The 14,361-nt window shown below is 41.0% G+C and overlaps 1 protein-coding gene across 3 annotated transcripts in view; it reads left to right on the top strand.

Moving 5' to 3' along the window:
* RBM20 (RNA binding motif protein 20) overlaps positions 1-14,361 on the top strand; it is a 412,580-nt gene that overhangs the window by 334,292 nt on the left and 63,927 nt on the right. For all 3 annotated transcript variants that reach the window (XM_077455058.1, XM_077455059.1, XM_077455060.1), the window contains exons 6-7: positions 7,243-7,383; positions 9,432-9,563. In XM_077455058.1, the coding sequence (XP_077311184.1) occupies positions 7,243-7,383; positions 9,432-9,563 (273 nt within the window). The remainder of the gene's footprint in view (positions 1-7,242; positions 7,384-9,431; positions 9,564-14,361) is intronic.

Raw genomic sequence — 14,361 nt, 5'->3', positions numbered from 1 at the left:
GCTGGGTCAACGTCAACATGTATCTGTAAGAGAGAGTGTAAAAGGGCTTTTACTTCCAGCCAGAAGAGACCTATCCAATATGAGTGGGCTTCTCTGAGGGCTTATGTGCAAAGCACTTGTACTATCTGCAGTGACCATGCCTGTGCTAAGCCTGCAGTCTTTCCCTCATTGCCAGAACACTGGTGTCGGATGCTTAATTTCCAGTGGCAATGGATGTGCAAAACAAAGAGGTGCAACCCCTATTTAATTGCTTTTAGTTTTTACACAGTCTCTGCTAATGGCAGCCCTGCTTGGCTTCTGATCCCCCCTGCTGAGTAGCACAAGCAGTGGCTCTACAGAGACAGCTCAGTGCTGTTGTAACAATATGTGCATAGGACTGAGAATATGAGTATAAGAAACATTCATCAAAAATAGGGCCGACTGACATGTCAGCTTCTAACTTTCATTTTCAAAGCTTCACTGAATATGCTGAAGATAGAAGCTGATTGGCTTCCTTGCACGGCTGCTCCAGATTCTGTCTGCTCTAACTTTGATAAATTTCCCCCATCATGCCTGTTAAATGAATGTCGTAGGTTTTCATACATCTCCTCACTTTGCATTACCTCTTATAAACATAATTGCAACAAGAGAGTTTGAAAAACTTTGGTCTGTAGACAAACTGGGGCTGGTGTGTTTATATTCAAACATGACCAGATCCTTGCTCAACAGAAAGTGAATCAAGCCCACCTGATTGGCAGGTTAAATGTTGGTAAATACCCAAGGGCAGAACAGACACATGGAGCCATTATGGATGTTCGTGAAAACTTTATTTACCGGAAAACACTTTGATTACAAGGCTGAAAGTCATTTGCATGGTAATATTCACTTCCAAATAAAGCATGTGGCGTTTCACTGGGAGACGTGGCAGATATACTTGGCCCTGGCCATAATCATAAACAAAGTGGTCAGGTTTCTAGAAAAGTCTAGCCATGCATTCTGGAAATAGATATATTTATGGGTGTACAAGGCACAAGCTGGGTGCTGTCGCACTTTGTGTCCAGTTATTTTCTCTGACACACAGATGATTGGCAGAGGTACTGCTTTCTTGGCTCCCTCATATGATCATACTGAATACATGTACCTACAAACACACAGACTTCTCTGAGTCCTAAATTGACTACATTTGTGTGAACAATCATGGATATGTTCCTAAAATATTATTGCTAGTGAGGATGTAGACAGGACTTCTGAAAAGTACAGAAAATCTTGTACGGGTTTTTTTTTTTTTTTTGCACATTCATGCACTGACATTCACATTGCGAATTGTCTTGACTGATGAAGTTCATTGTTTCCAGCATCGATGCCCTTACAGATTCTATCATGCTTCACTAAGAGACCTTGACTGTATACCCAGCCAATAAAACAGACATAAAGTAAAAAGTAAAGGCAGATTTATTTAAATATTTGCTGCTTGCTGTAAATATACATTGGTAAAAGCCATAAAATATTTACCTTCTTGTTTTATAAATTGTGATGCATCTCCATCTCCTAACGTATCTCCCTACATCACTGATGTGAATGCATTGGTTATGTGGTCTTTGCCAATTGAAAGAATTTTGAAGGACAGGCATTGCAAGACCTTTCTAGTGCAGCTGCTGATTGGCCCACTGTGCTCTCGGGTTTCCTAATTTCAATTAGAACAGACCAGATGGCAAATTTATTGGCACTGGTAGAAGCCTGGTCCTAGGGCCCAGTGCATGTCTAGGGGGCCCAGCTACAATCTTCATATTTCTGCATTAAAACCAATTGATCAAAGATGAGCAAAAGTTTCTTCCCAAGGAAGGCTTGACTTGTAGGTACTTGATGTCTGATGGGGCCATGCTAGTACAGACATAGGGGGTTATTTATGAAAGGCAAATCCACTTTGCACTACAAGTACAAAGTACACTTGAAATTGCGCTGTAGATCCAAGGGGGAAAATAATTGGTGCTGCTCTCCCACGAATAAATAAAAAATATGGGGAGAAAAAATTATATATCCCGCAAGGATGTATCCTTATTTCAATAGTGTAAAGAAAAGGAAACTTATCCCAACATTTCAAAATAAAGTGCTCAAATGCATGGTAAATCTGTCTAAAATTCATAAAAATATCATATATAAATAAATCAATAGACCAAAAAAAAACAATAATGTGCAAACAACAAAAAAATCACTCGTGTTGTGATATAAAGCCAGTGATCAAACAAAATAAAGTGCTGTAGTGCATATAATATAACTTATAGCAAACACTATTAATCAAAGATAAAAAAAAAATCTCCACTTCGGTGATATCCACGTGTTCACTAGGCACACCAGGTAATTACCTCACTGTTGTAAGGTATACAGCGTATATGTAGCCTTTAAGGGAAAGCACTGTTGATCAGGGAGAAGACTTGAAACTCCTATAACGTCACCACCGTCCATATAATTAATCCATAGATGAGTGCACTTTGCAATTGTTGTTTGCACTTGTAGTGCAAAGTGAATTTGCCTTTCGTAAATAACCCCCATAGGGGGAATGAAATTGGAACGGCTTCCTGTGAATGAATAAACCACCTTCCACAGCGGTAGGCTGACTTGTAGTTTGAATGAATAATCAGCCAGCACACCCATAGTTCATTTTCACTGCTTACAACTCTGCAAATGACAGCCAGTACAAAGGTACGGGCAACAGAGCTGTAGTCACTGAGTTCAGGAGCCTGACATTGCACCCTTGATTTGCTGATCGCTGGTGCAATATTTTGCATGCTCCTATTTTAAATAATAATAAATGTATATGTTTTTTCCTGTATAAATATGTGCATTTAAGATTTTTTATATAAAAGTGAACTTACCTTTAAAGGTCAAGTTTACCTTTTCACAAGGAATTCTGCTTTTCATAATAAATAGAAGCCTCCTCTAATGTTCTTTCTGCCCCAGCCATCCCAATGTTCTTATTTCTCACTTATCTCATCCACAGAAGCATTCAATTTTGACATTTCTGTTTGAATAAAAAAAAAAAATGCTTTTTGCTTCCATCACCTCCTGTAGATCATATACAATAATGCACTGCCTTAGTGCATCTCAGAATAGCCATGTATTACCCATCTGGACCACACCTCCCTCATTATACCACCTCTTTATTTCTACTCACTTTCTCTACAATCTGATTGTATACTCACCTTTAGATCTACCATCAGCTATGTAGTACAAGGGCCTGTCTGACTGGATACAAACTGAATACATTTTCTTCAGGTGGATCCTGGTTATCCATCGTTTTGGTAAATCTAAAGGAAATTATACAGAGATTATACAATCAAATTGCATAGTGTACATAGGAGGACAAAGTGGACAGGGACATTCAGCTGTCACACCCTGTTCACATCTCCACATAGTGGGAACTCATATTCCTGCAAGCATGGGCTGCCCTACATGTGACATACAACCCAAAGAAGCTCCAGGACTTTTTTTTTAGAGCAGATCGTGGCACATTGTTTACCGTGCTTGTTGGTGCACTTGCAGCACGTTTGTCACGGTCTCTTATGATTGATCTCTTAAAGCAGAAATATATTCATCTCTGCTTTAGCGAGATGTCCACAAGCTCCCTTGCTGGCGCCAACATCTTCTGGACCTTTGGCTATCTTGACTGGCCATGCCGGGATGATGTGACTCCTGCACATGTGCATGGGAGGTCATTCATGACTTATCAGATATAAGTCTGTTAACCTCACTGGCGATATTCCCGAGTGTGGCTTGGGGTGAATTTTCAGTACCAAAAGTGATAACCCCCGAGCCACACTCAGGATTGCATCACAGGATCCAGGCAAAGTTACCTTGTCCCTGGGATCTTGCAATGTCCTCCCACTGTGTGTGCAAGATGTGTCCTCCACTCGATCTATCACAGTGCTGAGCTTTGTTCCCTGCAAGAGTCGCGACGCATGGGGACGGAGCATGGCGCCAAATTCAAAAAGTTAAAAACACACTATACATACAGTACACTGTAATGTTACAGATTACATTACTGTATCAAATTATTTCACCTCCCTTTTGTCCCCAATGCTTTGTCTAGTGCCCTGCATGCACTTTTATATTATAAACACTGTTCTTTCTGCCTGGAAACTGGAGATTGTCCATAGCAACTAAAAAACGTCTCTACATCAAAAGTGGTTTTAGACCAACTAGAAAACAGCGATAATAAATTAGAATCACTTGCAGAATTGAGCAATAGGAATTTGTGGGGAAATTCATCATCACACACAGAAAGTAATGACAGCAACAATTCTGCAACTGAGCAAATTTCGGTGTTTTTGATTTGATTACATTATTGAATACATTTTATTATCATTATATTGTTATTTCTTATAATTATTTATAGTTATTTATTATATTATAATTTATGATTCTGTGTTTCAAACTTTATTATAGCCGGGATGTCTACTAGCCTCTTGTTTGGACAGATTTAGGTGTGTTATTCCTAAGAATTACAGGCCTACAACATAAAATGCCAAATTTCCATGCAAAACATTGTACTACTTTGAGCACCAAAAATTTGACATAATCATACCGCCAGGGAGGTTAAAGGACAAATAATAGTGATTTTCTTAATGTATTGATGCTTATGGTGGCCATAAATGTGTAGGATGTCTTCCAGTTAACAACAGGTGGAGTTTGGCCATCTTTCTGTCCCCATCTTAATGGCGTGATTAACAGCAAGGTGCAATCTCTGGTAAATTAGCATGTAAAACTCCCATAATGTTATCAAAAAACAATTGTAATATGTGTCATAGCATAGTTCATAAACGTTTGTAAAACTACAAAAGTCCATAATTCCACAGGAAGGAATGGTGTATCAAGAGAGCACTAGGTGGGCTGCTCCTCCCAGAGACAGGAAAATATTCTCTGTAAGACAACAAAAACGCACAGGGGGCCACCGCTAAGTGCAATATTTATAAGAACTTTAATGCAGCAGCCAAATAAACACTCATGTGTTTTCATAAGAATGTGCATATCTAGTAGTATCAACAGAGGGGTTGCCCAAGTTCCAGGTCACTAGCCAGCTGCCGCTGGTGGTGACAGACGGTGCGAGCCGAGTCACCGCTCATTGGCTGTAGAGGTGGACTTAATAACCCCCGTGTAACACGTAAGTGACATCACGCCCGGGGGATGGTACTGTTGCCCTGGAAACGTGGAATGTGACATAATTTCCGTGTTCCAAGGTGGTTACGGAAGTCCTCTAAATCCGATGAGTGGTGACCCGGCTGGCACCATCCGACACCACCAGCGGAGGCTGGTTACCGATCTGGAACTTGGGTGACCCCTCTGTTGATACTACTAGATATGCACGTTGTTATGGAACACGTGTGAGTATTTATTTGGCTGCTCCATTAAAGTTCATATAAACATTGCACTTTGGGGCGCCCCCTCTATGTTTTATTTTTTTAATGATGACCCTTCAAACCAGAGACGATTTCCAGTGGTTTATAGCCATCCTAAGTGACTGAATTGTAGTCCAGTGAGAGGAGTATACTGTCTGCAGATGAGTTTTCCAGTCAGAAGTGTTTGTCCTCGCATAGTAATCCCAAAGATCATCCTGTGATCTCTTTTACACTGATCGCTCCAGGAAAACTGTGGCGGGGAGCTCAGAAATATCTTGTCACCCATCCAGCATTATGTCCTGTCGGCCAGTGCACAGGCTGAATGGGGAAACAAATGCATAGAGACACTTCCGCTGAGTTTATCTCAGAGCAGAAAATGATTGCAGCTGAATTCATGAATGCTTTTTTTGAGTAAACTGTGTGATATGATAGATTTTTTTAGCTGGGGAAAATGATGATGTGGCAATTAGTTCAATATAAAATATTAAATGACACACATTAAATATAATTTGACGCACATGTGGCTTGTAACATTGGGGGTTATTTACTAAAACAGGAGTGTTTAAATTCTGATGCAACTCTGGATAGAAACCAATCAGCTTCTATGTTTTATTGTCAAAGCTTAATTGAACAAGCTGAAGTTAGAAGCTGATTGGCTACCATGCACAGATGCACCGGATTCTGAGCACACCACCTTTAGTAAATCCGCCCCAATGTGTTGCGTTCCTCTGATCAGTTGCTCTAAGGTTGCAGAAGGTGTCACTGTAGTTCATATTTTCTCTTTCTGTAAAGAGTATGTACTACCAGCTGTGCAGGGTGTCTGTATTATATGGATTCTAGTCAACCATGGTAAGAGAAGACGCTGAGATATATGGAGAAATATTTCTGAAGGCAAGTTGTGGAGTGCAGATAAAATGGAGTTTTAAAGCTGCCAATAGCCTTGAGATAGGTTTGCAAGCAACCCATAGACATAAGCAGGAGGGTTGGTCCTGAAAATGGCCATATTGACCAACTGTTCTGTTATTTGTAAGCTACTGCTATGAATCTGAACAATCTTGGAAGTTTGTAAACTTATTTTGTGAAGATCCCCACATATTTTACTTCTTTGAATTCTGTGACACCTATCCACTATGTCCTGTGAGTAGACACTGCTGTGTCGCACATTTCATAGAGCTCACCTTTTAAACCACAGAGGTACTGAAAGGAGGAGATATAGAAAGCAGAGTCAGTACTGAAATCACGGCTTACTAGAAGCGAGGCACCATTGGATATGTAGTCTTTAGAAATCTAAAGTACAGTAAACCGCAAAGAAGAGGCTATTAAGCATGCAGGAAGTTCAGGAAGTTGTGGAAAGAGGCGGATAGGCAGCACTCACAACATGAAATGGTTTTCAAGTAAACCAATGTTAGATTGTCATTGCTTGTATTGCTTTTACAATGATGATGTTATAAAATTTAAGTGTATGCTGTGACATTAGAACTTCTTTACCTTCCTAGCAAAATCAAGCTTTATGGCAAGGTTGATGTGACGCTGCCTAAAAAAACGTAAAATACAATGGCAGACTGGTCAATATAGGTCAGTGTTCTATGCACACAGCTCATTTAATTGGAATTTATTAGGGTATAGTTGAAAATGAAAAGGTAAAGTCAAAGAAGATCTAATTGATCAAATGTTGATAGTAAAAAGGTCTGGGGGCCCCAAGTGTGGTCTGCTTTACCCGTTGTCTACAACTCCGAGAGAAGCTGTGCTCCTCTTCACCACCTCCCCTCAACCTAATTCCAGGATGCTTGCTAAAGATGTTCCAGCCTGCTCATGTGCTTAATATGTAGTGCTACAAATGAGAACAGTAAAACAATGTATGTCGTTGCAGTTTGCACAGCGAAAATCTAATCTCGGAAGAGTGGTCCACATCTGTAATCTTCCTGAAGGAAGCTGTGAGAATGACGTGGTTAATCTGGGTCTGCCGTTCGGGAAGGTCACTAACTACATTTTAATGAAATCAACTAACCAGGTAAATCTGATGTGTCACCCAACCCCAATATGACTGTGATTTAATCTACAAGTAGTTCACATGTTAAATACCGATGTGTACATGTTGTATATAAATGTTGCATAAATGTATGTTAAAACATAGGGCAAAGAACAGTAGTGTCCAGCAACGCTGGATTACTACAACTGTTTTTAGTTAGACTGGTGTTTTAGATTATGTTCATTTGTTCTTTTCTTGCAGTAACAAGACAAAACAGTAACATAACTCCTGTATAAGCCCCTGTACACACGGTCGGAGATTTCCACAACCACATCCGTCGGATTTTGCCCGTCGGATTTTGTCCGAAACTGTTGCATACACACGGTCGGACAAAGTTGTCGAAAAATCCAATCTTTCAGAACGTGATGACATAATTTCATTACGATGGGACTATATTCAGGCTAGTAGCCAATAGCTTTGATGTTGGAATTTGATCAGAGCATGCGTGGCACTTGGTCCGATCAAAATTCTCTACACATGATCGGAGTATGTCCGATCGGCCCAGTTGGTTGGGAAATATTTCCAACATGTTGGAAAATTGGGTCAGACGGATATTCCGACGGAATCAGTCCGATGCATACCACACACAGTCGGATTATCCGACGACATGGTCCGATAGGACACATTCCGACGGATTCTCCGACCGTGTGTACAAGGGCTTAGAGTGCCCTCCACTCTGGATGAAGGAGTAACATAGACACCTTTGGACAGCAGCATTGTCAGTCTTGGGGGGTGTTAGTGTATTTAAATCTGCTAGTACACTTAACAAATTGAAGCCAAACTCCAGCCATCCGTTTGAAGCAGTTACAGCAACTGTTTTTTTTTTCAGACCCCTGTTAGCCCTTGTACACACGGTCGGATATTCTGATGGAAAATGTCCGATCGGACCGTGTTGTCGGATAATCCGACCGTGTGTGGGCTCGGAATGTCTGACCGACAAAGTTTGAGAGCTGGATATAAAATTTTCTGACAACATGATCCGATCGGACTTTGTCAGATCGTTTGTAGAGAATTCCGATCGGACAAAGTGCGACACATGCTCAGATCAAATTCCTAGACCAAAGCTATTGGCTACTAGCCTGAACGTAGTCCCGTCGTAACGAAATAACATCATCATGTTACGAACAATCAGATTTTCCGACAACTTTGTCCGACCGCGTGTATGCAACACCAGTTTCGGACAAAATCCATCGGACAAAATCTGATGGATTTTGTTGTCGGAATGTCCAACCGTGTGTACAAGGGCTTAGTGTTAAATGGTTTGTCTCATCCTTCTAACTGCTACATTTGCAGGACAGCTTGTTCTGTTGAAAAACAAAAGACTTACTGACCAGCTCACCAGGTGAAAATAAAGGAAAGAAAGCCTAAGAAGGAAAACAAATACAGCCATAACATCTAAGCCCTTGTACACATGGTCGGACATTCCGACAAACAAATCTTGATTTTGTCCGAAACTGGTGTTGCATACACACGGTCGGACAATGTTGTTGGAAAATCCGATCGTTCGTAACGTGAGGACGTTATTTAGTTACGACGGGACTACGTTCAGGCTAGTAGCCAATAGCTTTGGTCCAGGAATTTGATCTGAGCATGTGTGGCACTTTGTCTGATCGGAATTCTCTACAAACAATCGGACAAAGTCTGATCGGATCATATTGTCGGAAAATTTTATAGCCCAGCTCTAAAACTTTGTAGTGGACCTGTTTTTTTCAGAGACCAATAATTACTATGGAAGGCAGCAGTGCATCCAACCAGATATAAAACAAACTATAGATTTATGTCAATATGGACCCAGCTGGGTGACGGAAGGCTTGCAGGAGTTAAGGTTGTCATAGATTGATGGAAATTCAGCCAGTGCAGCAGAGACAGAAGTCAATCTGCTGACTGTAAAAAAGTCACTTTAGTCTGAGGACCATCCATGAGGGGATAGAATGGATTTGTGGTGCTTCCACTGTATGCTCCATACCTTGACTGTTATTACTGTACAGTATGATAACCATTTATCTCTGGTGTCTGATCTGTAAATACAGGCCTTCCTGGAAATGGCATACACAGAGGCAGCAGAGGCCATGGTACAATACTACCAGGAGAAGCCAGCAATGATAAATGATGAGAAGCTATTGATCCGCATGTCAAAGAGATATAGGGAACTACAGCTCAAGGTAAGAGACTGGACACTGTTTTCAGTCTTTAAGTAACAGAAAAGTAATGTCAGCTGTACCAATATGCCAGTTTGGTAGTCCTTATTTTTAATTTATCTGCCATCAAAATGTATGGACTATTAAAGAAAGGACAATTTGCACCAGAAGAAAGCCTTGGTTACCATCACCACCCCCTTCCCTCCAAACAATTTTTTTTAAGTGGCCCGTTATTATGGAAGCTCTGCCAAAAAAAGGCGAGCACAGAGCAAAGGTCAACATCAGTGTTGACTTTGTATCTCTGTGTGAAGGTGACCATCTTGGTCCAGGCAGGGCTTTGCTTCCTCATGTCAGAGTTGCTTCCCAGAGTTGCTTCCCCCATGGCTGGTAAGGTTATGGTGAAGAAACAGCAGCAGAGATGAAGCACAGCTCTACAGGTAAATGAAGCAGAAGCAAAGATAGAGGAAGTACAGCTCTCAGGTAAATGAAGCAGAAGCACAGACGGAGGAAGCACAGCTCTACAGGTAAATGAAGCAGAAGCAGGCAGATCCTTGCACTGTAGCTTCTCGAGTACAGCTTCCTCTCCAGTAAAGAACACTAAGCAGCATAAGACAATAGTGACATCACCAAATCTCACTCCAAATCTAGTGATGCTAGCAGAGGTGGCAGTGCCTTCGATGATCTCTCATTGGGTATATACAGCGATAAGGACACCAAACAAGATACCTTGCCACAAGTGCTCTGTTTTGTTTGGAGGGATTCAGGACAGAATGTAAATGTCTCAGGGTACTGCTTGGGCACAATTAACATCTATAGATATTCCCTATAAGATAGAAAAGCTTAACTCTTTCATTTTATCTCCACTCTACAACAAGTCAGTAATAGCAGATCCTAGATTTCTGTACTGATTGATCTATACACACAGTGGCTTGTAAAGCAGCAGATGTGCCTTTCATTTATTGTTCATTATTGTGGTAGTGTAAGGTAACACAAAGTATGGTTGTAAAAGGATCAATAAAGTTGGAATAGGTGGATCCAGAATGAATAATATAACTTAACTCAACAACCCTCACTGTGCACAAATAGAACTCACTGGTGACTTTGTATCCTCTTAATGCTTGTATTAAAGTTGCATTTGACATAATGACTTTGACCTGATTATTTTAGCCAGCAGGAGTTGAGCTGGCAAGTGTTTAGAACCCAGCAAGAGCTCTGCTCACACATTACATAATATTCCATCTGTGGTCAGGTCAGTGTAATAGCAGTATGCTAGTAAGGCGTTGTATTTTTATAAACCAATCATGAAACGTTTACCAACCCTGTGTACTGCTTGCTGAGGGAGGAGAAATTGGTAGCAAGCCCCATCCGCTGACTAAAATTGCATAATACAAAGGGTTCCTTACAATTCCAAAGCTAGACCCTAACTTATAAACCAGTTCACCAAATGAGAGATCTGCATAAATATAGGCACCTGCAGAACTGCAATGCCAGCAATTATTCAGAAAATTATTGCCATGAAATGTGTGACCGGCCACAAGAGGCCAGTTAAGCTTCCATTGCAATCTGCAGCTGCAGTTTTAGTTGCATGAAATCTTTCTTGAATGCTCACAAGATGTCATTTTGATGACACGGTCGTTTTTATTAACGTATGCCTAGGAATTATACCATTTACAGACAGGCTCAGGTTGTGTGTGTGGGGGGGGGGGATGGAGGGATTCGTACCCACCCAGTTTTCTTAGCTCAAAATGGAAAGGACAACAGCTGTTCCTGTTGTCTGGAGGTCACATGTGGCTCGCTTGCAATTTTCTAGAAAATGTCTCTTGAAGTTGTATGACCAATTAATGTTTTTATATGACAACATATAACTTCTTCCAAAACAACCCTGTTGTTAACTTTTATTACAGTATGTCTTTGGAACATGCTTTAGAATTGTATTTCTTTTCTTTGAAATAAATGGTTTAAGGACAGATAAAAAAAATAGGTGAAAAATCTGGCCATTTTTGTTCTTCCAATATAAAAGGTGTTACAATTTTGGCCTTTGAGAGATTTTTTTTTTAAATGCCTCTCCATTGTGTCTAATACCAGGGGCTATATATGTTGGTTATAGTTCTTTTTCTTTGCTTTCCAATAGATGTGTAAACTCCACCGTTGAATTTTCTTGCAGAAGCACTGCAGCTTCCAGGCTGATTCCTTCTTGGACCAGACCACATCCATAGCAATTATGTACTCCCCCACTACTACATACCTTGCTTACAATGAGTCACACCCTTGCCATTAGGTCACACCCGGAATGGATATCACTTCCAATAGCCTAGGAAAATATACATTTATAATCTAAATATATTTTTAGTATAATATATGCATTCTACCCTAAACTATGTATGTACAGTTGTGCTCATAAGTTTACATACACTGGCAGAATTTATGATTTCTTGGCCATTTTTCAGAGAATATGAATGATAACACAAAAACTTTTCTTTCACTCATGCTTAGTGTTTGGCTGAAGAATTTATCATCAATCAACTGTGTTTACTCTTTTTTTAATCATAATTACAAGAGAAACTACCCAAATGACCCTGATCAAAAGTTTACATACCCCAGTTCTTAATACCGTATATTGCCCCCTTTAAGATCAATGACAGCTTGATGTCTTTTGTGTTATTTGTGGATGAGGCTCTTTATCTTCTCAGATGGTAAAGCTGCCCACTCCTTTTGGTAAAAAGCCGCCAGTTCCTATAAATTCTTGACCTGTCTTGCTTGAACTACACGTTTGAGATCTCCCCAGAGTGGCTCAATGATGATATTGAGGTCAGGAGACTGAGATGGTCACTCCAGAACCTTCACTTTATTCTGCTGTAGCCAATGACAGGCTGACTTGGCCTTGTGTTTTGGATCATTGTATTGTTGGCATGTCCAAGTACGCCCCCATGCGCAGCTTCCTGGCTGATGAATGCAAATGTTCCTCCAGTATTTTTTGATAACCTACTGCATTCATCTTGCCATCAATTTTGACAAAATTTCCTGTGCCTTTGTAGCTCACACATCCCAAAAACATCAGTGATCCACCTCCATGTTTCACAGTAGGAATGGTGTACCTTTCATCATAGGCCTTATTGACTCCTCTCCAAATGTTTTGTTTATGGTTGTGGCCAAAAAGCTAAATTTTGGTCTCATCACTCCAAAAGACTTTGTGCCAGAAGGTTTGAGGCTTGTCTCTCTGCTGTTTGGCGTATGGTAAGTGGGATACTTTGTTGCATTTGTGTAGTATTGGATTTCCTCTGGCGACTCAACCATGCAGCCCATCTTTCTTCAAGTGCCTCCTTATTCTACCTCTTGAATCAGGCAACATGTTTTCAGAGAGTCGTGTATTTCACCTGAAGTTATTTATGTTTTTTTTTGCATCCTCAACAATTTTCCTGGCAGTTGTGGCTGAAATTTTAGTTGCTCTACTTGACCGTGGTTTGGTTTCAACAGAACCCCTCATTTTTCACTTCTTGATTAGAGTTTGAACACTACTGATTGGCATTCTCAATTCCTTGGATATCTTTTTATATCCCTTTCCTGTTTTATACAGTTCAACTATCTTTTCCTGCAGATCCTTTGACAATTCTTTTGTGTAGTGGTGGCTGCTGAGTTTGTTCTCTACCTTTTGTCAGATAGCTCCACTTCTGATCCCCCATGCAATTACATGACACCAAACAGTCAAGACTCTGGATTTTATAATGCTTTAATCTGGGTATGAATCGGTGGGATGTTCAATAGGGTAAAAAAAAATGCCCCATCCAACCCCAGTTTTAGGTCAAAGGGTATTAATCTGTAGCCGTGGCTTTGTTAATTAAGTCCCTTATAGCGATCCTTTTCTGGTTCCAATATGGATAGATAAGCATCACTCTGAATAATGCTGTGGGTGTTGACTTCAAAGTCACAGGCCACACTGCCTATTTCCACAACTTGGGTTGTAAAACTTCCCTCAATCCTGGATAGTGCTTGATACTGTGGTCCTTGGATACACAGTATGAAGTTACTGAGTAGCTCTACTGTGTTGCACTCCCATTGCTCTCTCCCAATCAACAGTCCATGTTCTACTCACAGAAAGTCGATTCCCCAGTTTTGTGCTTCCGCTTAGTTCCTACTTCCTCCTCCTCCACGCTGTCCAGCACATCCTTCCTCCAGTGCTACATGCTGACTTCTTCAGGGGCCAGGCTTCGGCCTCCCTGGACTCGGCTCTGGGATCTCTGAACTCCCTGGTCTCAAGCCTCCTCCCAGAGGCTCCAGATCTCTGAAATCCCAGGACCTCGAACTCCCGCACCCCCCGGAGCATGTGACCCCCCTATTTTATAAGAGACCTCGCATTGATCATAGAAATTAACCATTGGTCAATTCTCTCACATAGGTTTCCTGCCACTCAGGTCTCAGCCCATCCTCTCTTTCTAGCAGAATCCACCGTCAAGCAGAGGAGGTATCCCTGAGCCCAAGTGTAGGCGGCCACACCCCCTTCTTCTCTGACACCACAACCAGGCCTAGTAAAGAGCAGGACCCTGGCTAAATTTACCTGTCTCTATCTCCTATACTGTCAAAAAAACATCACTAAGCACCTACCCAAAAGTAGAGGGCACTACATATGCTTTCCCCATCACTCAGAATCCAGAAACATCAGTGCAGCACTGGATGAAAGATGCCAGGGTCTGACAGGAGTCCAGAGACTCATTGACCTTTTATACACACACACTAATTACAAGCAAATAAATCACATGTGAGGATGGTTACCTTTAATAGCCATGCAAGCCCCTTTGTATCAACTTGTGTGCATTTTATCAATCCA

The sequence above is a fragment of the Lithobates pipiens genome, unplaced genomic scaffold (assembly GCF_037356315.1).
Source record: "Lithobates pipiens isolate NorthernLeopardFrog02 unplaced genomic scaffold, aLitPip1_a1.2 Scaffold_25, whole genome shotgun sequence".
Lineage (NCBI taxonomy): Eukaryota > Metazoa > Chordata > Amphibia > Anura > Ranidae > Lithobates > Lithobates pipiens.
Note: the sequence above shows the minus strand (reverse complement) of the source record. Positions and strands in the feature narration are given on the sequence as shown.